The 25211-nt window shown below is 44.9% G+C and overlaps 1 protein-coding gene across 1 annotated transcript in view; it reads right to left on the bottom strand.

The window, feature by feature from the left end:
* cadm4 (cell adhesion molecule 4) overlaps positions 1-24796 on the bottom strand; it is a 175215-nt gene extending 150419 nt beyond the window's left edge. The window contains exon 1 of the mRNA XM_034102891.2: positions 24438-24796. Coding sequence (XP_033958782.1) covers positions 24438-24510 — 73 coding nt within the window. The 5' untranslated portion in view covers positions 24511-24796. The remainder of the gene's footprint in view (positions 1-24437) is intronic.
* Between the last annotated feature and the right edge of the window lie 415 nt (positions 24797-25211).

Genomic DNA, 25211 nt, shown 5'->3' with positions numbered 1-25211 from the left:
AATGGCAATCAAATTCGAAAGTGAACCCTTCAGAGCCAGAGTCGACAGGGGAATTATTACTCCCAGTTTATGTATGGGCACTCATCTTAGAAAACGATGCACCTACGCTTATTAAAGTACATCGTATGTTTCAATATCAACATTATCAAGTATTAGTCGATGAACCAATTTGTTGACAGAAAATGTATCGCCAAACATTTCAATCCATCAGGAACAAATGACACGTGGGCATCCCAGCTTCGGAAATGTAAATATCTTTCTCCGCTTGATATCATCGGAAACTAATATGTTTGGGTTTTGAACAGAAGCATTTGAAGATACCTTGGGCTCTGAGAATTGGGATGGGACGTTGTTGCCTTAAGACATTTTAAAAAGTTTAACGTGAAAACAATCCGCAGATAAATCAATAGTTTAAAAACGAGTTAGCTGTAGTCCAAATCAAATATCATACTTATCAATGTTATATAAGCTTCAGGTCATCCTGTAATATTTTGTTTCCTTTTCTGTTTTTGTGGGAATGAAAGAAAAGCTTGGACACTTTTTTTTCAAAATACTGCCAACCCAAAGAGCTTATGGACTCCTCAGACACACAAGTATGTGGAACAGCCAAAAACATAGTTTGAATTTAGCTAAAATAATTAGCGGCGCACGGCTCCAACTCGCTCCAACAGTCCAGTTCAGGAAGAGTTCAGGTTCAATTAGAAACTCTAATGGCGTTAACGTGAGGCCAGGACTGTACCGTGTGAGATAACCCTGTGATATACCTCTAATCACTCACCTAATACATGCTGGGAAACGCTCCAGCCCTCCTGTGACCCTGCACAGGAGAAGCGGGTATAGAAATGGGATGGATGGATAATTAGCGGAACTGACAGCACTGGCAACCATGACACTGTCATCACATTTATCATCTCCATTACTGTAATCATAGCTCCAACCATCATAATCATAATCAGCATTACACCGGAATCTTCATCACCACCATCATCACCCACCCAGGAGGATGGTGTCTAACATTATCACCTCAACCATCCTCCTCATCGTCACGGCGATGGCGTCACCGCATACTGCTCCTTAGTGGCTACACAGACTTTGTCAGGTCTCATTTCTTAACAGCGGCACCATATAATGAGAGCCATAACCATTATTGTGCAAAGGTCTCTAGATTCAATCCTTTACTTCACCAAATGGCTTTCCCTTGCCCCCGCTTCCTCGTCATCTCTGGTTTCTATTCCCCTGCTCTAATTACACACTGTTTGTTTGGCCTCCTGGCTGCCCCCTAATGCAGAGGAGAGATGTCATTAAAATGATTTACAGATGTAATCCGCCCTCCCTCCTCTCTCGCTCCTTCTTCCCCCCCTACTATACCCTCGCCCCCCCGGGCACCCCCCAAATATAACTCACCCTAATATCACCGGCGGGATTAAAATCCGTTTCGATTAATCCCTTTTGCTCGCTGCCGCTCTCTGTTCATGCTTTCTCTCCTCCTGCCCTTTCCACCTCGGCAACTTCCTTCCAGCGCCAAACCCCCCCCCCCCCGAATAACTCCCAACTTTGTCGGTTCAATCGGTTTTTATGAGCTGACATTCCGCCTCCTGCAGTCTCTTTCCTCCACCTTGTTCTATCCTTTTCTCCCTTTCAGACACAAACAGTATTCCTCCCCGTGATTAGAAACATTTTGGATGCCTGACTCAAATGTTATCTCATTCCATTTTGCTGGCTTCAATCTAGAAGAAAGGAAGTGCTGCATAGTTTCCTTCCTCTTCTTCTGCAATCACAGCTCTTATGGCTTTCACTATCACAACCTGCCTTATTTGACCTCCTGGAAAAAGTAGAAAAACCCCTTTAAACCGGCCCACTTTTTAAATTTAAGCATCAAATGTAAACAAAGAAAAGCACGGTTATAATAAGATTCAATTAATCCCTTATTCCCATCGCCTCCTACTCGCTGCTGCTCCCTTTACACATCACTAACTCGCTCATTTTTTCCCTCATCTCCTATCTTTTCAGGTTGCAATGGGTGTGTGTGTGTGTGTGTGTGTGTGTGTGTGTGTGTGTGTGTGTGTGTGTGTGTGTGTGTGTGTATTATGTTTTATTCACCGCCCTGGCTCTATGTTATCTCTCTTAGCTGATTTCCCCACACCTCCACTCTCTGCTTTTAATTAACACTTTTTATTTCGAAGCCCTCTCCTCTAATCTCTCCATCAGAGGCCTATAGCACTCGAGGCTGAGCTTTCACTCCCACCTCGAGCTCATTGTACTCTTTCAAAAAACCGAAACAGCAACAAAACACAAGCCTGGGCACACACACACAGATACATCCCACACACACTCACACACACTCCCACACACTTCTGTCTTGAAACACATTAATACACTTGAATGAAAAAGCCAAAGTAAAGATACACAGGTGAAAATATCTGGATTCATAACGTACTCTCGCTCTCCCTTTGTGCCGTGCAGTGAATAACGCTGTTGAATTTAACAGTTTTTGGTGATAACTGATGCATTAAACTTCAAGTAAAGTGGGTCATTTGGACACAAGGTAAATCTTTGCGGACTTGAGATCCATACTGATTAGTCGCTACTTTTAAAAAATATAACAGCCTGTGCTCCTACAAAAAACGACCTTAGGCCGATTGTTCATGCCCTTATTACGACACAGACACGTTTTAAAGTGTATGTTGTTTCTTACACGACCACTAGAGGTGCCCTAGTGGTCGTGTAAGAAACAACATGCTCCCGGCCCGTTCATTGCAAACGCTCCGGAGGGTCGTTTATTCACAAATAACCCTCTCTGGAAAATCTTAAATTGTAGAATAGTTTGGCCATTAAAATGCTTTTTGATTCGATTTCTGGCGAGAAGTGTATATTGTATTCTTAGAATCCACGTCCAGTCGATGTGTAGGATCTATAGTTTGATTTGAGGCCTCGCCAGGATAACGTGTATGCAGCTTCCATGTAAAGTTAGCGTGGGTGAAAACAGTTTTTCTGGTCTCGAAGTTTTCATAATAAAAAAGAGGGCAAAAACTTTGAACAAACGACATATTTGGTCGTAATAAGGGCCTGAACAATCGGTCCATTTGGTCGTATGAGTTGGAGGACTTGTTGAAATATATATATATAAGTGATAATAGTGTGAGTTTGTGTCTTTTATGCAAGCCTGTCAATACATGTGAAGGTTGTTTTTAAGGGCTCAGTCTACTTAATCAAAGGTCTAAAGAAATTCAATTTTTAACGATACAAAATGCAAGCATTGTCAGATTAGAAAAGCATAAACCACTGAAAGTTTGCTTGGCAGCTATAAAAAGATTACTCTGACTGCGTACACTTTTCCAACAAACGTCTTGTCAATCCCTCTCATTAAAATCGACAAGGTCAGTGTACTTGTCGTGGTTAGTACTAATCCTCCTTAGAAAAACAGTTGCATGATGTCTTGTGTGACTCTGAAGGAGCTTTGTCAAGTCTGAGAAAATGACCTCTGACATGATGTCATCGCGACGTCATCAGGGTTACCTCAGCTAACAGAGCGCCTGTGTTGCAGCCTGGGACAAAAAGTCAAGACATCTCTGCTGCTTCGATGTGAACGATTCTTCTGCGAGTCTTCCAAGTGCAACGCAGTGCTTTCAACACTTAATTAACTAAATAATTGTCAATTAATTTTTTCTGTCTACTGACTACTCGGTTAATCAAGTAATCGTTACAGCAGTAACCTCCACGCTTGCTTTACACGGAGCTCCCAAAGACCTTCATGAGTGCGCTGACCTGACTGCGAAACAGAAAATATTGCGGAGAGAGAGGAGCGATAATATCAAAGAGGAAATGTGGGCTTTGGGCTACATTTCATTTGCACTTAATCTTTCCAGCACATCATGCAGTCGGTCTCAACATATTCTCCAAACAGCTCCACATAACATTCAAACATCAGTGCATTCACTTCCTACTTCCTACATGATGATTTTGTACTTGTGCAAATAGATATGCAATCATAAAGTATGTGTAATAGCATACATAAGATGATATAGTATTACAAGCTGTTAGGGCTCATATCAGCGTCTAATTACAAGAAGGACTGCTGTGAAGCCATCAGGGGTTCTCACCACTGCCAGATTAATGTTTTATATCCGGATAATATCTTACAGGGATTTGTTGACATCCATTATTGGATAATTGTGCGAAGGAGTGTCACACGTGTGCCTTTGCGCACAATTTCACACTGACATGAGATGAATTTCGCTGAACAATGTGTACACAGGTTAATACATCTGGCGGCGTGTTTGCACATGCGTATTTCTGCGTCTGTGTGTTTTTACAGAGTTCGACTCGGCCCCAGAGCGTTCACAGCACATTTGTCTACACCTGTAAACACCTGCAGGCCAGATTCTTCGGTGCCGACGGCGCTTTGCACTTTCAGTTGCGCTAAATCTGACTTTTGTGCAACATGGGCAGCATGAGCTCACACTTTGGGAAGCACCCTCGATGAAATGCTCTCATGTGTGCTCGACTAGTCCTTTAATTTAGCCTGACGTTTGACTAATCTTCATGACAGGTGGTTACACTAAATATCAGATGTGATTTACAATCGTTCAAAAATAACCTGCTTCACTGGATGCTGGAAACAAAGACACGAAAATAGAGTTTTTAACCCTCCTCTTGCGTTAGGTCACCCCCCCCCCCCTTCCCATGCTATTTTCAGTCAAAATTGACCGGTGTGTTTTTCCCCTAATCCAATTTTGATGATTGACATCTCCTTTGAACAGTCAAAGCAAGTGGAATCAAGGGGTGACGGACAGAATGACACCAGGGGTGAATTTCATATTATCTTTGGCAGTAAGTTCAAAGATAGTGCTTATTTTTACATTACTGTATATTATAAAATTGCTTACCATGTAGGATGTGTTTACTGGAGATGGAAATGATTTAGTTGGTGTTGTAGCTGAGATAATTCCCGTTCCAATAATGTATGGGATGTATTGATTTGATACAAGCAAGCCAGTGTTTCATGTCATGGTCCGGACCCACCGGGTTGCCCATCAAGTGTGTGTGTGTGTGTGTGTGTGTGTGTGTGTGTGTGTGTGTGTGTGTGTGTGTGTGTGTGTGTGTGTGTGTGTGTGTGTGTGTGTGTGTGTGTGTGTGTGTGTGTGTGTGTGTGTGTGTGTGTGTGTGTGTGTGTGTGTGTGTGTGTGTTCACATGTGTTCACGCACATGGTTGGCAATGCAAAATTGTGGAATGTCACCTCAGGCTCCTCTCCCTCAGAGGCCTCTATCTCAGGGGCCTCTCCCTCAGGGGCCTTCATCTCAGGGGCCTCCATCTCAGGGGCCTCTATCTCAGGGGCCTCTATCTCAGGGGCCTCCATCTCAGGGGCCTCCATCTCAGGGGCCTCCATCTCAGGGGGCCTCCATCTCAGGGGGCCTCTATCTCAGGGGCCTCTATCTCAGGGGCCTCTTCCTGGTCTGTTGGAGGCTCATAGTCTGGGTCGCTGTTGTCTTCCATTTCTGAGACATCTTCCTCTATCTCCTCTTCATCTGGTTAAGAAATGTGTCCAGAGCCCCTCGTACAGAAAATCGCCCAATCGGTCGCCTGCTCATTGTGTGAATGAATCAAATGTGTGTGTGTGTGCGTGCGTGCGTGCGTGCGTGTGTATAGATGTTTTCCATCTGCAGGATGAACATAATACACTCAAACCCATTCATTTTCTATGGCGGTCAAATCTGACCGAAAACATCAAGGGTGTTTCACTGTTGAATAAATCCCTCAAGATGCAAGGCAAGTGGAGATCATCAAGTGTGTGTTCAGAGGCCTAGGGGAGGACAACATCAGGTTTTGAGGCAATTGGATGAAAAACACAATATTTATGATTAAAACAAAAGTCATTCGGTCACTTTTGACCCGAAACGCAAGAGAAGGGTTAATCAAAATAAATCCTCTTTGTCTTTTAGGATACTGCCATTTCCCCGACCAATATGTCTCCTTTCACTTGACTATTTGTTTTTACAATATTACTTGTTTTACTGTTATTGCTGCAGAGGCTCGTATAGGATGTTGTCTGTGACATGTAGCGCAGGGTACACTTGGTATTGTTTTAGAGAGTGTTTTCCAATCAAATTCAACTGCGCTCGTCTGTGCCAGGATGCAATAAAAGTGTGTGCTGCTTCTATGGTCCGGTCTAATCATTAATAGTGGCTGAAGGGATGCCAGGGATGAGGTCACAGACATTTGGCTTATTTTCAAAGAAAAAGTAAACAAAAAATTAATTTTCTTTCATGCGTAGTGTGTTATCGGCCCTTTTCCAGTCATTGCACTGGATACTGGATACATATATCATCCAGATAGGAATAGCTGTTGCGAAAAAGTCATGATTATTCTAAGGCAATGTTTGAGAGAAACTCCCCTGGAGGCAGCTTTGGGATGTTGGCCTTTGCAGACCGTTTACATGCAAAAACCTATAGAACACAGTGAAGGGGAAACACCAAATAGCATAATAGGGTCCCTTTAACAACTTGAGACGTCATTGTCATTACTTTAAAAATACATCTCATAATCCTGGTCTTTATGAGTAGGGGAGAAAATAAAAGTAGACCGGGAAACATGGAAAGAAAAGTTGCGAGTGATAACCCGGGCTGAACTAACACCATGCAGATTCTGTGACTGCTCCATCCATCTCTGTCATCCACCCTTGAAATGTCTTTATAGCCGTGAATTACATTACACCGCCGTGCTATGTTTACACGGGGGACACACATCACATAATTGAACGAGTGTCACACTCCGATCTAGACGATTGTTAAATGTAAATATAGCATCGGCAAAGTGGCTCTGAAAACCCGTGTTGCATTCAGAACAGTGAATCGCTCCGTATTATTTTTGCAGTGCAGCACATTTCCAAGAACTCTCGTCGACTCTAATAGCGTAAAAAACAATGCTCAGTTCCAGCTGATCCGATCGGATGTTGAGGGGTAAGCAGCGGTGCGGAGGAAATCTACTCTGCCTTTTTGAGTGAAGATATCATGAGTGCAATGCCATCACACACTCTCTCCGTCCTGCTTTCTAACACGGTGTTCTGAAAGACCGTCCGCTCTTTCCAATCACGCCTTTATTGTCCTGTAATGAATACATTTCCCATAAAAGAAAGCCGCTGTGGGAAAAGGGAAGAGAGAGAGGAAGAGTGATAAAGGAAGGCCCAGAGAGTAAATGAGGATGAAAGTGAAACAAATGGCGCACACAAGCGAGCGTGGGGAGGGGGGGGGGGTTAGGGGTGAGAAGGCTGGAGGGCTTTGCTTTTTCCGGCACCTTCATATTTCACTCCCATTGCCTTCAGTTCGGGATGAAAGGAGTTTTGTCAGACTTTGGTTTGTTCGTGCAGAAGCCAATCAGCATTCAGTTTGCTGGTTGCCGTGTGCGCCTGTTTCCTGGCCCGTTAAATAACCCTCATTAAAAGGGCAGCAGCAGCTAACAACAACGTCCGAACGGCACCGAGTGTGTCCCTGTGCCCTGCTCTCCTCTCCTTGTATGATTTCCCCCTTTAAGCCCGCTTATTGATTTCGTTAATAACACAAAGCAATAACAAGAGTGTCACAACCCCTACGTTTCGCACTGGCAATTAATAAGACTAATTTAAAGCTGGCCGATGTGTGTTTTCGGTGTTCTTTACAGTGCAGCGTCTCCTCATCCCGCAATATGAAACTTTTTGTATTCCCATCTCCTCAAGACTATACCGCCTCCATTCATCTCTGCCAACTTATGCTCGTGAAAGAAGGTGCGGAGTGAGAGGCAGAAAAAGAAAGGCGGAGAGGTTTGGGCCAAGTAAAACAAAATGGGATTTGATACCGAGACAAAAGAGACTATGACAGAAAGAAGGGGAGGCCAAGAGGAAAAAGTCACAGAGGGAGAGAAGAGCTGGTAGAAATGGAGGAGGAACTGCCTGAAGCTGTTTGGCGGTAAATTCTGAAGCGGACAAGGTGGGAAGAGAGGGAGACATGGGAGGAGGCAGGGAGAAATATGGATGTGCCAAGGGGAACATAAATGAATAAAAGATGGAGGGAGACGGATGGGATCGAAAAGGTAACTGAGGTGAGAGAGAGCTGCTGCAACTATTAGATTCTCAGTAGGCAGTCACTTCCTCCCCTGCCTCTGCTGCAGTTACCAACTGGAGCTGTGTGTGAGGCCGTTAATGGGAATACTAAACTGTCACAGCATGGTGTGTGTGTGTGTGTGTGTGTGTGTGTGTGTGTGTGTGTGTGTGTGTGTGTGTGTGTGTGTGTGTGTGTGTGTGTGTGTGTGTGTGTGTGTGTGTGTGTGTGTGTGTGTGTGTGTGTGTGTGTGTGTGTGTGTGTGTGTGTGTGCAAGTTAAACTAGATGCTAGTTTGTTTGCATTTGCATGAATGTTCAATATTTATATCTACAGATCTCTGTGTGTGTGTGTGTGTGTGTGTGTGTGTGTGTGTGTGTGTGTGTGTGTGTGTGTGTGTGTGTGTGTGTGTGTGTGTGTGTGTGTGTGTGTGTGTGTGTGTGTGTGTGTGTGTGTGTGTGTGTGTGTGTGTGTGTGTCGGGATCATAAGTAAATGTTTAACTTGTGTACATTCCAGGCGCAGGGTGGAGGTTATGTCATTTATCTTGGTAAGACGCCACCTGTCAGATCAGCTGGAGCACAGCTGTCTTGCTCTTTTTGAAAATGCTTTTAAAAAATTTAGGCAGGCCTGAAATGTGTAACCCACTCCCTGTCACTTTGCGAACATGCCCAGGGCTGCAGAAATATCAGAATCACGAGCACAGTTGTGTCTCCGCTCTGAGAAGTGGGGTGGCACTTCCAGTTGATAACTCCAGTTTATTACAAAGTAGATGTTATTTTCTTAGATTTAGCCATTATTTTAACTGTTATGAGAAGATTGTAAGTGTCTGCCAGTAAGGAGCAAGAAACTATCAGATGGCCAGACAGATTGTAAACGAGCCAACTGCTCAGACAGATACTCCAAACCACTTTAAACCGAAAGCGAGCGCACCTGGAAATGTTGAACACCTGTGTGCATGAATAACTACAGAAAGTACAGTAGGTCAAATGTAATGCAGGAAGTCATCCCTATTCTGTCTTCTAATTAAGTTTGACTAACCTAAGGGGTCTTTATAATTATCAGACCACTTTATTTTAACCTGCGGTTAGCGTGTTCCTAAATCTCAGCAATTACTTATTGTAACCAGAAGCAATGATGTCCAAAGAAACACAAAAGAAAAATCCATGTTATAATAATAATAAACCAGGACACCTATTCCTTGTTTCAGTTATAAAGAAAAGGCTGCATCCATTCCTCTAAAACGTGTCCGAAACAGCATTAGCAGCGCCTGAATGTATAGTTGTCGTTAGTAGACTGATGAGCAGTCCCGTGTGCATAGTGTCCAGAATGTAATCAACCCACAGCCTCATTTATGGCGCCAACAACATCAGGCGAGGTGTTAGTTATATCAGCCTCACACATAAACCCACACACACACACACACACACACACACACACACACACACACACACACACACACACACACACACACACACACACACACACACACACACACACACACACACGTGAAAAGAACAACAGGGCAAATACTGCACTGTTTTGTGTGATTGTGCTGTTGGTCCTCTGTGTGGGTGGGTGACCAAAATCGTGTGGCTGCCAGTGACGGTCAAGTGTGTGTGTGTGTGTGTGTGTGTGTGTGTGTGTGTGTGTGTGTGTGTGTGTGTGTGTGTGTGTGTGTGTGTGTGCGTGCGTGTGTGTGTGTGTGTGTGTGTGTGTGTGTGTGTGTGTTCCAGCCGAATATAACTATGGGTGTATGCCGAGAGCTGAAATGAAGGTGGGCTGTTATCATCTCCCACTGCCAGCATCCATCCCACCTCTGTGTCCCCTCAGTGGGAGGTCGCTGTACGCTGGTTGCAGCCACATCATTTCCAGAAGGGTCGGATGGCAGGTTTTCGCTGCCCTACACCTTCCTCTCACCTTGTTTAGAAAGATGTTTCATCATTTTTTCACTCGATACATGTCAATCATAACATGTAATTATACTGTTACACAAAGAATCAGATCAGACAAACAACAGTAGGGGTACACATCTATCTAGATATGAGGACGATCTACGAGAACTGTATTGCGCTTTCCGCAGACATTTCAGTCACACGCTGCTGTTGATATGACCTTATTCACACCATGTAAGCTCCGTCATGTTAACATGAAATGCCCCGACAGATATCCGAGACAAAAGGCTGGTGTTTGATGCGAACTGATGTTCCTGTGACAGTGATTAAAATAGACACATTTTAACATCAGATTTACAGACAGATATATATGTTTGCTGTGATACCTGGCGACAAAGTTTACTCCCCTAGCTTTAAATTCAATACAAAATAATGTTGTCTTCCTCCTCGCCTCTTTCCATCCACCACCCCTGGCCGTTCTCGGCACTTCACAACTGGATGAGCAGGCTACCTACCTGGCTCTGTGATTGGCTGCAGTGCTGCTGAGCGCCTCACTGTATCTGTGCCGTGTGTATTGCTTCGTTCACCTTCGCCGTAATTGAGTCCCTTCCCCGTGCGAAATATGCACCATCAGACGGGCGGCTGTGTGAGTGGAAGCTAGTTGACTGACAGCCTACATAACTCAATTCTGAGGAAACCTGGTGGCTGAGTTCTTGTGTGTGCATGTGTGTGAGTGTGCGCAAATCTGTGTGTGGCTGCCAGACTCTGTCACCTATGTGGAATATGTGGGCTTCCATTAAGCTCTGCAGAATTGTACAGATATTAACCTGGCATATCTCCAAAAGGAATATTTGTGTATTGAATTTCGAATAAAGTACCAAACAATTTAAATATATATATTTCTTAGAGCAGGTGCTTGCTTATGCAGAATCAGGCTAAGCTAGTCAGGAGTGTGTGTGGCATGACAACAACTCCAGTACAATGATGCATGTGTATGTGCCTACATGTGTGAGCAGAATACTACTCAGCCTCTTTCAAACACACACCTACACAGCGGCACAGACAACTGTAAAATGGCCAATATGCCAAGAGCAGGCCAAGTAGAAGGTGGATCATGAGATATAATGGATAAGTGAGATAAAGTGGCACAGAGGTTAAGGGAGCACCATGGGAAAGGTAGAGGAAGAAAGAGGGGGGTGGTGAAGTGTGTGTTTGTGTGTGAATGATGGCCTGAACAAAAGATTGGAAGTAGATGAGGGAATAAAATATGAACGAGCTGAATAATAGGAAAACAAAGTGTTGCACAGGCTTCGGGAAAAATAAGGGAAAGTGGGAGAGAAGATATAGGGTCGAAAATAGTCATGGGAGCCAGAACAAGTGTGTGGGAGATGAATGGAGATGGTTGGAGGGACTGCGTCGTCTCTGAAGTGTACGTTGGGTGAGAATCAGCCTCCACCTCCAGGATATTGCACTGCAGCATAAGTCAAATGCATAGTTCAGCACGCCCAGAGCAAACGAGATGGGGAGGGAAGGTAAATCTGGAGGTACAGTCAAAAGAAAAAGGGGCAACGGCTATAAAAAGACAACAGAAAGTTCAAAGCCGAGGGAAACAAGAAGAGCGGCGGGAGAAGAGGCGGAGAGAAAACAAATGCAATATTGAAAATGAATCGATGCGGCGAGAGTAAATGGAAGCAGAGAGAGAGAGGACAGATTAGAAGGGGAAAAACATGTTATCTATGCAAATGAGAAAGCAGTAGCACAGGCGTTCAAGCTGGCCACCTGGGCCCTGTCAATTCTCCCGCTCTCCTCTCCTCTCACTGTCTCCCTCTCCACACCTGGCCCTGGCTTCCCCACAGCCCGAGGCTACAGTATGAGAGGAGGGGGCGGGAATGGGGTGCAACGCAGCGGGGACGCAGGGGAGACAGTTAGCCAAAAGATCCATCAACAAGGATCCTGGCAAGGAGAAGTGCCTCGTTCCCTTCACCAAGATCTGTCTTTCCAACTATCTGCAAACTCTCTCTAACAGCAGGAGCGAATGCACACACTACTACCCAGAGCTCATGAATAGGGAGTGCAGTGGCTCTGGTATTTAAGTAGCAACACATAGCAGGAGTGGTAAAAAAGCTGTTGAGCGATCATGTTGAGTGAAAAACTAAAAGACAGTAAGGGAGGCGGATGGAGCGTGGGGAAACAACAAGGTTTAGGAAATGGCAGGGACAGCGATTAAGAGTCAAACAGGTTTTGTTTGAGAACGAAAGGCAGAAGAAGGGTGCTACACGTACTGGGGGAAAGTATAAAAAACATTGTCTGTGTGAATACGTAGTACTTGAAGCACAATCACCTGGTGTGTCCCTCTATTTGTCAAAACTATCCCAGGGAGGCTCATGAAAAGAGGCCAGCGAGGGTACGTGGCATTTAAAACAGGCACAGAGCATCAAGACACAACACGCTGCAGTAGATACGTTTGGAAACTCCTAAAGGTCTCTGCAGTCTCCCGAGTGCAGTGGCGTGTTTGTAGTCATGCATGCACATGTGTGTGTAAGTCAACCTGCGTGTCTACTGTGCTGCAGATGTGTGCTCACTTCTGTAACACGGCCAGAGAGTTATACATCATCATTTGGGATCAACCTGCTTTTTAATTACCTATGGTTTATGTTTGTTTTTAATTTTCCCCATAAGCTCATAAATCGCTTTCCCTCAGCGCAGCTCAAATCCATCGCCATGGTGAATAAGCATCAGTTATAATTGCATATACAAGAAGTGTGCACTGTCACACATGCTGTCATAGCTGAGTGAATTGCATAAGGAAACACACGGAATACATAAGTGATGATAAATACATTGGTAGACAGAAACTAAGAACTTTACTGCAGATACTTTGAAGTACTTGTACTATGATGGAGTATTTCAATGTACTGCTCCACCAGGATTAAAAAGCAATACTTTTTGGTACACTAAGTCTATTTAATTTATTACATTTCAGATTAATAATGCAGGATTAATAATACAAAAGATAATCAGCCAATAATGGCTAATGTATTTGTATAGGTTAATATAAACTTTATGGAGCCCTTGGTGAAATGTATAAGTGACCCACCAGTATATATATATATATATTAGGGTGGTCCTTAAAATTGAAAGTGGGAAAGTCTAAGATCCAACCCACAGAATTCATTCTATTAGTCAAGAAGACTCTCCTGGTGAACTTGTTCCACGATCTGAAATCATGTAGCCCTCCCTCATCGACCTTGAAGTGCAGCCTCAGTTGCAGCACCGTGGCTCGATTGAACATTAAGATGAAGATAACATTAAAGCATTCATAATCATGATCCCAAAAGATCATAGAAAAATTAGCAGAATTTGCATTATTTTAATATCTTTTACATTTTGATGCTTATTCCTTTGTATTTTTTGAATGTGGGACTTTTACTTCAATCAATGACATTTATTTATAAAGCACATTGTACAGAACAGAGCAGGTAGACAACGCAACCATAAAATAAACACAGACGTAAACATTAATACGCAGCTCATATGTACAAATAAATACTTAGGCACTATCAGCCTGACATGGAGTCAATCGCTAGAGCATAAAAGTATGTTTGAGCCTGGGTTTAAAGCAATCAATGGGGGCGGGGGGGGGTAGCACAGTTGACAAACTAACTGAAGTCATCCGGACCATCAGTTTTCATCGTGATTACATTTGAAAGTCTTATCTCCGTTGATGAAACTTTCAATCGTCCAGAGTTACATTTATCCATGAAACTTTGTTCCGCATTAGGCGGCGTTATCCAACCAACAGAAACATAATAACCAGATATTGGCCACGTCTCCTCCATTATCTCTGTTGATCAATTCCTGACGTTGATGAATTAACTTCGAGTCAATTTTAAGACACACACTTCCTCATATAATCTTCCTCTCGGATTGTTAAACCTTCATATTTGTTGGCAGACACAATTTCCTGCCTCACAGAGCAAACGTCAACCATTCACCTCGTGCTGCTTCGCTGCGAGGATGGGTACAATTTAGGTTTACACTTTGTTTCTGAAAGTCTTGGATGCACGCATGAAGTATGTCTTTTTTGGAGTTGTTATTCTTTCATTTCAAATGCTTGTTTTTACTTATTGATCATTTTATTTAGCAATGCACAGAGTATGTGATTCTGGCTCAAAATCAAGATTTTTGAAAACACATTACACACACTAGTCTGTGTTAAGTATGGCGTGAGTGTTACATGTTGTGATCATGGATGTTGCCCCTCGTTTCTGTGATGTGATTGTGATGTGCTATATGTGACATGTACTGTATATAGTAACGTGTGTTGTTTATTGTTCTCTTTCCTCCTTTTTATTTTATTTTATATATTTTCTTCTAACTAATGCTGTTGATATATTGTAATTGTAAGGGTGTCTCTTACCATCTGGCCGGGGACAACGGCTGGAAATTAGCCATGTCGGCTAAAGCTGCTCCATTTACCGTTTTTGTGACAGTTCATCGATGGGGACTGTCCACGACACTATAAATAAATAAACTAAACTAGGGATGTCCCGATCACCTTTTTTTGCTCCCGATCCGATTCCGATCATTTGATTTTGACAATCTGCCGATACCGATTTTTCCCGATCCGATCTTTATGCAATGCATTAAGAGAGAAAAAGGTAACCGATAACGGCTGGTCATCCAACGCGATGAATTCAGCTATCTTGGCTGTTATTTTTTTGGCCTTTTCTCTGTTCTGGGGCCGTTTCTCTTTCCTTTTGAAAGTCTCTGAAAGTGTAGGTTGTTTCAGTGCCGTTACCTGAGTGGCCGCTGTGTACTCGTCGTGTTGTTGTTGGTGTTTGTTTCTCAGGTGGCGTATTAGATTGGTCGTGCTGAACGTAGCTCTGTTCTTTCCACCACGCGGAACCTCCGATCCCCGATTTTTTTCTCCCGATTCCGATCTTTTCAAAATCACGTGATCGGCTCCGATCCCCGATCACGTGATCCGATCGGGACATCTCTAAACTAAACTAAACATTACCCGAAAGTCAATGTCAAAGTTTTTGTTGTTGTTTATAACATTTCTGTGCAAAGTAAACAACTGAGGAATGAATGAACTCTACAACTCAAGAGAACGACCTTTCACATGGAAAAGGTGCTTTGAAAGCCCGTTCACCCTGCTATACAACTACCTGTGTTAACTAAAAGTAGCCTTGTTGAAAATGTCTCTCGCTTTGTTGCATACTATGTCTCTTAGTAGCAGTTGCTTTCTGTCGTGTTGCTGCATGGAGCACTCACTGCTGCTAAATGCGAAGTGGCTGTTTCTCAAATGTCCCAGAGCGGTTTTGTTTGCATGTCTGGGAAATATTTCTTACAAACTGCATGGCGCTGATCATTTTTACGAGAGAATGTTATACTCCCACCGAGCTGACATTTTCATTGTTCTTCAATTAAATCCAACCACACGTCTGAGCAGCACGCTGGCACTCTTTGTGCTCCACATCATGCCAAAGTCGCGTCCAGCCAGTGGCTTCTTTTATGAATCAACAGCAAATAACTAAAACAACATTCAGCCAGCAAAACATTAATGTGACTAAACAGATACACATTATCCACTGCCATCGTCGATATCATCTCATTGCAGATATGCCAATGGCAGTAAAGAAATAATTGCAATTATAAGCCACTATCAATGTTAGTCAAATAATTCAGTGCATCCCTACATTTTAATGATGTGAAAATCCCATTTTAAAGTGAAAATCATGCATCATCGGTCATTTTGGTGTCACTTGTAAAAAGAAAGTGCAGGCTTGGTGACTAAAGCAGTTGCTGTGGTAAATGGGAGGACAGATGGCAGCCATCTTGGCCTTTGGGAAGAGAAGAAAATAATCAAGAATGAGAGAACATTCCCCTACGGCTTTCTTTTATTGGTTTCTCTTGCAATAAAGTATGTTACTGTATTTTCAGTCAAGAGGCAACAGTGTCGTGCTGTGTGTATTGTACGGCTCTCCGAACTATAGGATCTATATCGCAGAAATAAAACCACTTGCTGTCCATGGCTACCGAGTCCACAAAGGCAAAAATGACTCTGGTACGGAGCAGAGAACCCCACCGGCCTCTGCAAGCTGCTTCACATCTCCGTTCAGCAGTAGAGCTCGTGGGTGGCAGTCGCTATGAAACACCATTTCTCCGCAACTGCACCCAATGCCCAAGGCCTTTGTCAAGCTCATTCAGGATCACAGATTGTGTGGCTGTTCCGCTCCTCTACTGCAACGGCCAGGAAGTAAAGACACGGCCCTTCTGCAGAACATGATAACATTATTCAGCCGACAGATGACAAATAAAGAACCTTGAGATGGACACGGAGATAGGAACACGTCTGTGAGTACGAGTCAAAGCGCCGCTTCAGTCAGCTGGCGCTCTTAATGGGAGGTGAGGGGGTGTACCTGTTAACGGCCATGAGGTGAATGCACTTAAATGCCCATCCAGCCGCACAGGAGAAAATGAATCATGGTAGAGTGTCGAGCAGAGCTTCCCTCAAGGTCGTTGGTGCTAGGCCACTTTTTAAGTGGACACGCCAACTGTAACAATCTCTGCAGAAACAATTGCAGCACCGATCCAATTTGGCCTCTCCTCTCCTCTCCTTAGTTCGGTGCAGCCGGCCGCAGAGCCTCACTTTTGTGTTGCCCAGCTGAAAGCAGAGCATGAATTGATGACCTTATGAATCTCAAAAGAGCCCAGCAAATCATCGTGGTAAATCTCGCCCGAGCACATTAAGCATGACCACGGGCCTTATTCCTCTCATTTGGAGTCCTTTTCTTCCTCCTTTATTTGCCATCACTCTCTCCCTCTTCCTTATTTCCTAGGGTACGAGTGGGGGTTGGAGAGTGGACAACTTGTCGAGGATTGTTTTTTGCGTGCTGCCAATTAATTGCCTTTAATGAATGGTTGCTTACGGTTTGCTAATGAAGTGGATCAAAGCTTGCTAGTCCTTACGTTGAAGCCGTTGTCTCAGGCCTGAGGAAGAGATGAAGAATAGTCAGATAGAGATAAGCGGAGGGAGGAAGGGTGTGTCTGGGAAGTGTTGTGAAAGCGGCAGTGGATTTCTTTTTAGTAGTGGTTTTAAATAAACACTTGGCATTTATCCAGAATGTAGTCAGTCTCGTAGATAGATAGTAGATAGTTTGATCTATTGGCAGCTGCCGTTATCGCTCGTCTTTCGTTGAGGGATAGCGTTTGGTTCAAAAGTGCACACAGCAAAGCGGGATGTGTGGTAACATTTGGTAATCTCTGATAATCTTGTGATGCTCAAGAAAAAATGTTGAAGCTCTGATTTCTCCCAACTTCAAACGCTTTAAAAAATCATTAGAATAATCTTATCTGTTCCGATTACACAAAATAACTTCCTTACTGAAGTTTATACAAAGGACCAACCACCTTATCGGTGTCAGACTTGATCATGGCTTAAATGAATCCAAACTCGTAGGAGAGACATTGGGAGAGTTTCCTAAGATAGAAAACTCTTCCGAGACCTCTTCAGCGTTGTTTTGTCTGAACATCTCCATCTGATTTCCCAGTAGATAGTGCACTGCTTTGACTGGCAATTTTCAGCTTCCGACAATCTCTTCAAAGCCAACCTATTAATGCCGATCATACGAAGACGGATTCTAAATGGCAGACCGATGAATAGCTCTGTGCGTGTGTGGGTGTTTAATTCTCCGCGCAGCTTCTCTGGAAGTGGGAGGACTGGCCACATGAGCTCTGGGAAACAATTTCGATGCTTGTTTGCTTGTGTGTGTGTGTGGGGGTGGGAGAGTGTGTGCGCGCACTGTGACCTCATCGATCATGACACATAGTCTCTCAGGTGTGGTCACCGACACAGTGCTTGCCCTCTCTCCGTCTTTATCTCTGTGTATCACCATCCATCTCTCTGTCTCTCCTCCTACTCCACCTTGTCCCATCTCACTCCAGCACCCTGTACTTTTTCTACTTTTTTGTACCACCCTCTTAATCTCCTCCTTACCTCCTTCCTCCTTCCTATGTCCTTTTTTGTCTGTCATTTGGCACAGCAGGGGTTGCTCTCCCTCTCCTTCTCCCTTTTTAAAACCCCATTTCAGAGCTGAAATCCCGCAATCATTCACTTGTTTGTTGGACTCCTCTCTGCCCGACTTTCTCCTCTGCTTCACTGGTCTGTGACTCAAGCACGTGGTGCCCCCCCTCTCCTCACTCCCTTCCTTCACTTCTTTTATACACTGTGCAGCCAGCCATCTCTTGCTCTCCCCCCCTCTGTTTCACTCTGCCTCCCTGACCCCATCAGTCCCCTGGTGCCCCTGCTAAGCCTGGTCACTCTTCATCAGCTCCTCCACTGGACACGCAGACCTCCCAAGGGTAAAAGGGAAACGGGGGTCTTGTTGGCAACCTCCATGCCAAGCCTTGACAGTTTCACCTGGGTTTAAGTCCTTCACTGATCCTCCTCACACCTGGACGAGCACCTCATTACCGGCCGTCCCCTCCTCTCGTCTCCACATCGAGTCTTCCGGGTGTGTATTAGCCTCTGCACTGGCAGAGTACACAGTTTCCAAGCTCTTCCATTTTAGGCACTTGCCCTTTTCAGCTCAATCAGTCTCTCTCCCCCAATCACAACCAGTGAGGGCTCCGCCGCGGTGCCTGAGTGGGGATAATCACCTTGGTTACGGGCGCTACTGGGGACCGCTGTCTAGCCAAGTTAGCACCGGGCCCTGTGGGAGCTCCGAAGACAGGTGTCTCTGCAATGAGGAAGGGTGTTCAACGAGCCCAGGGCCAAGCAAGAGGTAAACGTGTACTCTTAGTCATGGAAACGGTGTCACCAATAGCAAGGAATGCCCCCCGCCCGGTTTAATTATTTTTTCAGACTGAGAATTCCCTCTCTCTCCCTCCATCTCTGTCAACCATTATTTAACTTTGACTGGCTTGAGACATTAGTACACATTCTACCCCAGTAGAAAGAACACATAGCAACTGCCTTTGTGTGTTGTGCCAAGAAGCAGTGCGGCGGGAACGGCTGTTCACTGAGTTCACACTCCCGTGGCAAAGACAAATATACAGCGAGAGGGGTCAGTGGCTGGAGAAAAGCTGCTGGCTCAGGGGACATCAGGTCACGCTATGGAAAGCTGCACCAGAGTCACTCTCTTCTACTGAGCCAATCAGATGGGATGGAGTTAAAAGCGCTGATTGATTGGCAGGCCTCTAATGCCGGCATTTGACCGATTATCGGTATCGGCCTTTTTTTTATAAAATTGCCGATAACACTTTGGCTCTGATGCGGCCGTTTCTCTGTCTGCAGTCACCACTCTCTGTACACGAGCAATGTCCCGCCCACAGCGCTATCTGATAGGCTATTACTGAAGTGTCAATCAACACTGAAGATTTTCCGGGCGGGAGCCAGCCATAGAGGCGGGACCTTCTCAGATTACAGGCAGGTGCGAAGAACGCAGACACAGACAGAGGCAAGCAGCAGCGCTGAGCGGCAGAGCCATACATGTGTTTCGAAGGTAAATCAGTTGAAAGCCGAAGTTCAATAAACATCCCAATCCCCTATGCTGAAGTTGCAAAAACAGCACGATCTATTGATCTAATTCTATCAGCTTCCCAGTTACACAGGGACGGGGGAAGTCAGTCAGCGTGCAGCGTCTTGCAGCGGAACTGTGGTGCGGAGGGGGGCTGCGAGTGAAGCCTCGCAGTTTTTCAGGTTGATATGTGAAGCTCATTAGCTAGCCAACATGTATTTAGCAAATGTTTAGCAAAATATTAGAAGTGAGGCTACTAGTCTAACGTTAGGTCTACTGTAATAGCCTCACTTTTAATAGTTTGCAAACATTAGCTAGCATAGTGTTTTGCAGTTGCTAGCAGTTTATTGGGATGTTATGCTAGATAGACAGGCATTGGTTTGATATAATAAATTAAGCATTATTGTTAGTTAAGCATGTCAGCCTGCTGCCCCACTTCTTGTCTCTCTAACTCATTGCAGATGGCTGCACTAAAGAAAAGGGCACAGAGAGGAAACCAGTTGTAAGATGTTTTAAAAGTTCATTAAACATAATATAGGCTATGCTTAAATGCATTTCAAAGAAGTTGTGTTGGAGTTTGTGTTATTCTACATTTTGACACCAAGATTTTCTGATTTTACTGCAAATGTATATCGGTTCCAAATATCGGTTATCGGTCTCCTTGATTACTAATAATCGGTATCGGTATCGGCCTTGAAAAAGCCATATCGGTCGATCCCTAGAGGAGACGTCCTTGGCATCCTACTGAGCATTACAAAACTTCAGCAGCTAAGTTGGTGAAACGCCAGTTGTTCTCAGAGAGCGACACGTAAGGACGACATAGATCACCATTATGATAATCACAAGCGGTACTGTCTGGGGAATAGTAATGGGAAGGAGATGAGGTGGCAGCTATAAAGAGTGTTTCTACATTAGCACTGGCCTGATTAGATTGACAGCAAGTTTAACTAATGGACAATTAAACAAATGGTCAAATGAGATATAAGGCTTCAATTACCAATTGGTGTCTTATTGTGCCCTTTTCAATCATGAGGCCTCATAGCACACACAACAGACTGCACCACGGTGCCATACACGAGATGTGGACAGGCTTATGTGATGGTCCCGTCAAGTGAAGTGACCTTGCAGTAGAAACTAAGTAACTTGTCAGGTCTCATTTCCCTTTACATCTATTTACGTCGATGTCAAAATAAAATACTCACTGGCCTATAAAGCTGGAGGGGGTTATTGAGATGCAATCATAGTATGAAACAGCAGCAGTTTCAATACGAGGAGTTATGGATCGCATTGAAGACTGGGGGCCAGATTAGGAGATAATTACTGTAGAATACATCGCCTGCACTAAACGGTGAGACGAGGAACTTCTTCTGCTTCTGAGTAATAGACCGATAAAAGCTCAGGGGGGGATACAACCAGCCCACACTAAGCTCTGTTACTCTCCAAGTCATGATTTGCCCAAAAAGCGACACAGACCAATTTGTTTATGGAGCTTATGTGTGAGCAGTTGCTCAGCGGAGATAGAGGCCTACCCTGTCAGGACCCTTTAGGACTGCAGCGGTTGATCAAACAGGACTGTGCACGACAGCATTCGGCACAATTTGACATGTTGTTAAAGAAAAGAGGCTAATTTCAGTTTCTCTTCCAGTGACGGGCATGTCAGCACCGGACTCACTGAAACACTGAAGTCTGATTGTTCACCGAGCACAAGCTTACACCGTGAACCGGCAGATGGCAGGGCAGAGAGCGAGGAAGTGAGGTCTCGCTCCTTTTAATTCCACTGTCGACAAGTTTATTTTATTTTAAAACGGGATTATCCTCCAAGGTTTGGATCAAAGGATAAACCTGGGATTGCTGTGAAGACTTTTCCTGCGCATTAGAGAACAAAGATCGACGCTGAAACAGCAAGCACTGCGCAATGTAGAGGAAAGTAGAAAGGCAATCTCAACTCTGGCATGATGCAGATTGCGCCTGACAAGCATCAAAAACTGCAATTGGGCTCAGACAAACTTGCATTAGCAGTCCTTTTCCTATGTTCAAAAGGAACTCTAAAGCGCTATGCTGTCTGCAGGCAAGGTGTACGTGTGTTCCTGCACTTGTGTGTATTCATGCGCGTCCACATTTTTGGTTTTGGTGTGTACAGCATTTCCCTTGATGTTTGTGTTTACATGCTAGGCCTCTCTTCTGTGACTCACAGCAACATTGATTTATGCATGGCCTGTGCGTGTGTGTGTGCGTGTGCTTGTGTGTGTGTGTGTGTGTGTGTGTGTGTGTGTGTGTGTGTGTGTGTGTGTGTGTGTGTGTGTGTGTGTGTGTGTGTGTGTGTGTGTGTGTGTGTGTGTGTGTGTGTGTGTGTGTGTGTGTGTGTGTGTGTGTGTGTGTGTGTGTGTGTGTGTGTGTGTGTGTGTGTGTGTGTGTGTGCGTGCAGGCTTGCACACACACAAACTATAATTGGTATTCAAATCTCCTCCCACAAGTACGTCCAACTGCTGCCGTTTTTCAACCGCCAGAGAGCCAGCCAAGGTCCAAACGGCATGGTGGGAAACGAGCTGAAAACGGATGGGTCTCATTGCACACATTCAAACAAACAAATGGAGGTGATTTAATGCACACAGCGATAAGGAAGGCGGTAATGGAGGTATGGGAGAAAAATGGGGGGGAGGTGGAAGAATGGAAGTGATGGAAGGGATGCGTGGTAGCGATTAAGAGTGGCCAAGCAGCAGAGGTGGAGTTACCGTGGGGTTTAAGTTTGGCCTGTGGATCAGCCAGCCCCACACACCGAGCACTGTGCATAAACACCCAGCGCTGACTGTGTGTGTGTGTGTGTGTGTGTGTGTGTGTGTGTGTGTGTGTGTGTGTGTGTGTGTGTGTGTGTGTGTGTGTGTGTGTGTGTGTGTGTGTGTGTGTGTGTGTGTGTGTGTGTGTGTGTGTGGTGTGTCTGTGTGTGTGTGTGTGTGTGTGTGTGTGTGTGTGTGTGTGTGTGTGTGTGTCTGTGTGTGTGTGTGTGTGTGTGTGTGTCTCAGGCCTGCCCGTCAGACAGACTGTGAAGTATTTCTGCATTTCTTCTCCCACTCTTCCTTCCTCCCTCCCTCGCTCTTTTCTGCCTTTCTTGCTCCCTCCATCTCCTCCATCCCTCCTTCTCTCCCTCGTTCTTCAAAGGAGGGCCAAGTCTCCCAGCCACGCCATCTTCACAGCACCCTCTCAATCTCTCTGTCCGCTCATCCGTCTATCTGCCCAATCAATCTGTCCATCTCTATTCTGGCATAATAACAAATCCTCGTCGCCTCCCAGCCTCTTTTTTTTCTTCTCCCTTTTGCTTTCTGCTATATTAGTTTTGCCATTTTCGTCTTTGGAGAAAAATGACACGCTGATTTGTGATCAGGATTTTTTTTTATGCATGTTATATGTGCACCTGTGCAGGGTGTTGTGAATCAAACCATCTCTGCACGTCCTTCTCTCCCTCCTTCCTCCAGCCACCCTCTGCCTGCAACACCCCTCGCTCCACCCCCCGGCCCCCTGTCTCTCCAGGCCCCTGTCAGCGGCGAGATTAATGGCAGTGCTCAGTGAGCAGTCCCCAGCAGAGGTTGCCTGCAGCTCGGGCAAAACCCCGGCACTGTAAGCAGCACACAAACACAGAAGCACATTTACATGCAACACACAAGCACGTTCAGAAATGGACGCCCAGACACAGACGTGCACAAACCTCTTACACAGTACTCCAGTTTGACTAACATACAAAACGCCTACACACTTTTGCATAAATCAACCCTCCACAGCTAAACACGCAGACATACAAATAGAACCAAACACACGAGGGACGAAATCAATACACAGGCCATGGTGAGGTTGGTGTCAGTGCCGCCGGAGGAATGGCCATATGTAAAGAGACATCAAAACAACACAGCAAAGGTCTGACGGGGACAATGGCCAACCCCCCCAAGTGCATAACAACCACAAGACACAAATCAATAAGAAAACATCCGTGTGCACTTCCTCGTTGCCATTCCTGCTCAGTCAGATTTACTGAAGCACCGGTTAGTATTTCATATAATGAGACCATAGTTTACTACTTCAAAAGTAGATGACACTAAATACCCGAGTCATGAGTGAGCCTAATCCAAATCCCTATTTTTGCAGCAGATGCACTTGTCATAGTGTAGTGACCATGATATACTGTGCCAATAAGGGAGCGATGCAGGACTATCCCACACTGAGAGGGTCCAGTGGGGAGAGTAACAGCAACAAAGGCACTGCGGGAGCCATTACAATGATTCACAATTGATTGTTAGTTGTGACTGTATCTGATGGTGAGGTCTCAAAGGTCCTTCACTGCTGCAGCATATAAAAGCAGTGACCGGAACACTGCTGGGTGTAGTGTGACCCACGTCTGGTCCACTGCGGGCATTTGTTATGAGCTCTCATGTGGCTGTCAGAATCGGAGCTCTCCACACAGCACATATGTTTCATGCAGCAGCTATAGGCAAAGTGAATTCCAAACACCAAACAATTACAATATCGTGACACAAGCAGGTCAACAACAGAGTTTATGAAATATTTCTGCGTGGGTGAAAAGTGAAAGCGAACCTTTCACTTTTGACATGTTTGGGGGTATTTCCATTGTAAGATTACGAGAAGTGCTCCACACAATGACTCATATTGAAATAGAAAATACGGATGTAGCCCAGACTTGCGCAATGGGTTTTCTAATTACCCCGTGGTGGATAATAACCTTATTCCGCAGGATGATAGTAGCTTGTTATAAGTACACGTGCTTTTGTCCCGCGCTGAGCGTTTACTTCCCTTTCCCCCTGTCTGTCAAGTCAGAATAAACCCGGTGCGTTTTCTTACAGGACTTAAGCAAACTTGCACGATAAAAGCCACAACACATCGCGGAAGCTTATCTCTCTTCTCATTCACATCGCACTCATTCACTCTCTCCGTGGTGACTTACCAGTGCGCACCAGGCAGGCGACGGCGAGGATGGTGAGGGGGACGCAGTAGTTCCAAACGGACGCGAAAGCCATGGCTGTCGCTGATATTCCCCTCTGATCTGTTCCTCGTTATTCCTCTTCCTTGGAGAAATCAGAGTGACATGAACCCGCAGGTCCACTCTCCAACGGCTCCTTCAGCGTCTGTGTGTGTGAGTGCGTAATGTGCGTGGACGAGTGTGTGTGTGTGTTCAGTGAAGCGCTCAATGGCAGGTCTTTACATTGTAATGCTCCCTCCCCATACACACCTATATTCTCCCTCCCTCTTGGAATGACTGAATATGATGGCTTGGCTGGTTTTTCTTGGTTACTTTACATTGTAAATATATTTAAAAGATTTCCAATGGGGCGGGCCGGTGTCCGTTTCCGACCAATCGCAGAGAGCCGGAGCAGGTGGAGGGGTGTGCGGAGGAGAGATAGGGGCTGGGCTTGCTGGAATACATCGGCGATACACGAGGAGAGCAGGGGGCGGGCATCTTCTAATTAATAGAAATCAATTCGCTCTAAACGTGATTGATAACCAACATTAATTTCCCGGCACAAATAACCAATGTATTTCAAATTCAGCTCCACGGATGTGTGGCACAATGATTAAGATGACGAAAATGAATCAGATGTTAGTCGTTTGAAGAGACAATAATGCAGTCATTAAGTATTCTGAAGTCAATTTCCAAAATATCATGTAAATAAATCAGCATATATTTGTGTGTGCTTATCTGAATGTCAGTCATCATGCG

Source organism: Pseudochaenichthys georgianus, chromosome 16, assembly GCF_902827115.2.
Source record: "Pseudochaenichthys georgianus chromosome 16, fPseGeo1.2, whole genome shotgun sequence".
Classification (NCBI taxonomy): Eukaryota; Metazoa; Chordata; class Actinopteri; order Perciformes; family Channichthyidae; genus Pseudochaenichthys; species Pseudochaenichthys georgianus.
Note: the sequence above shows the minus strand (reverse complement) of the source record. Positions and strands in the feature narration are given on the sequence as shown.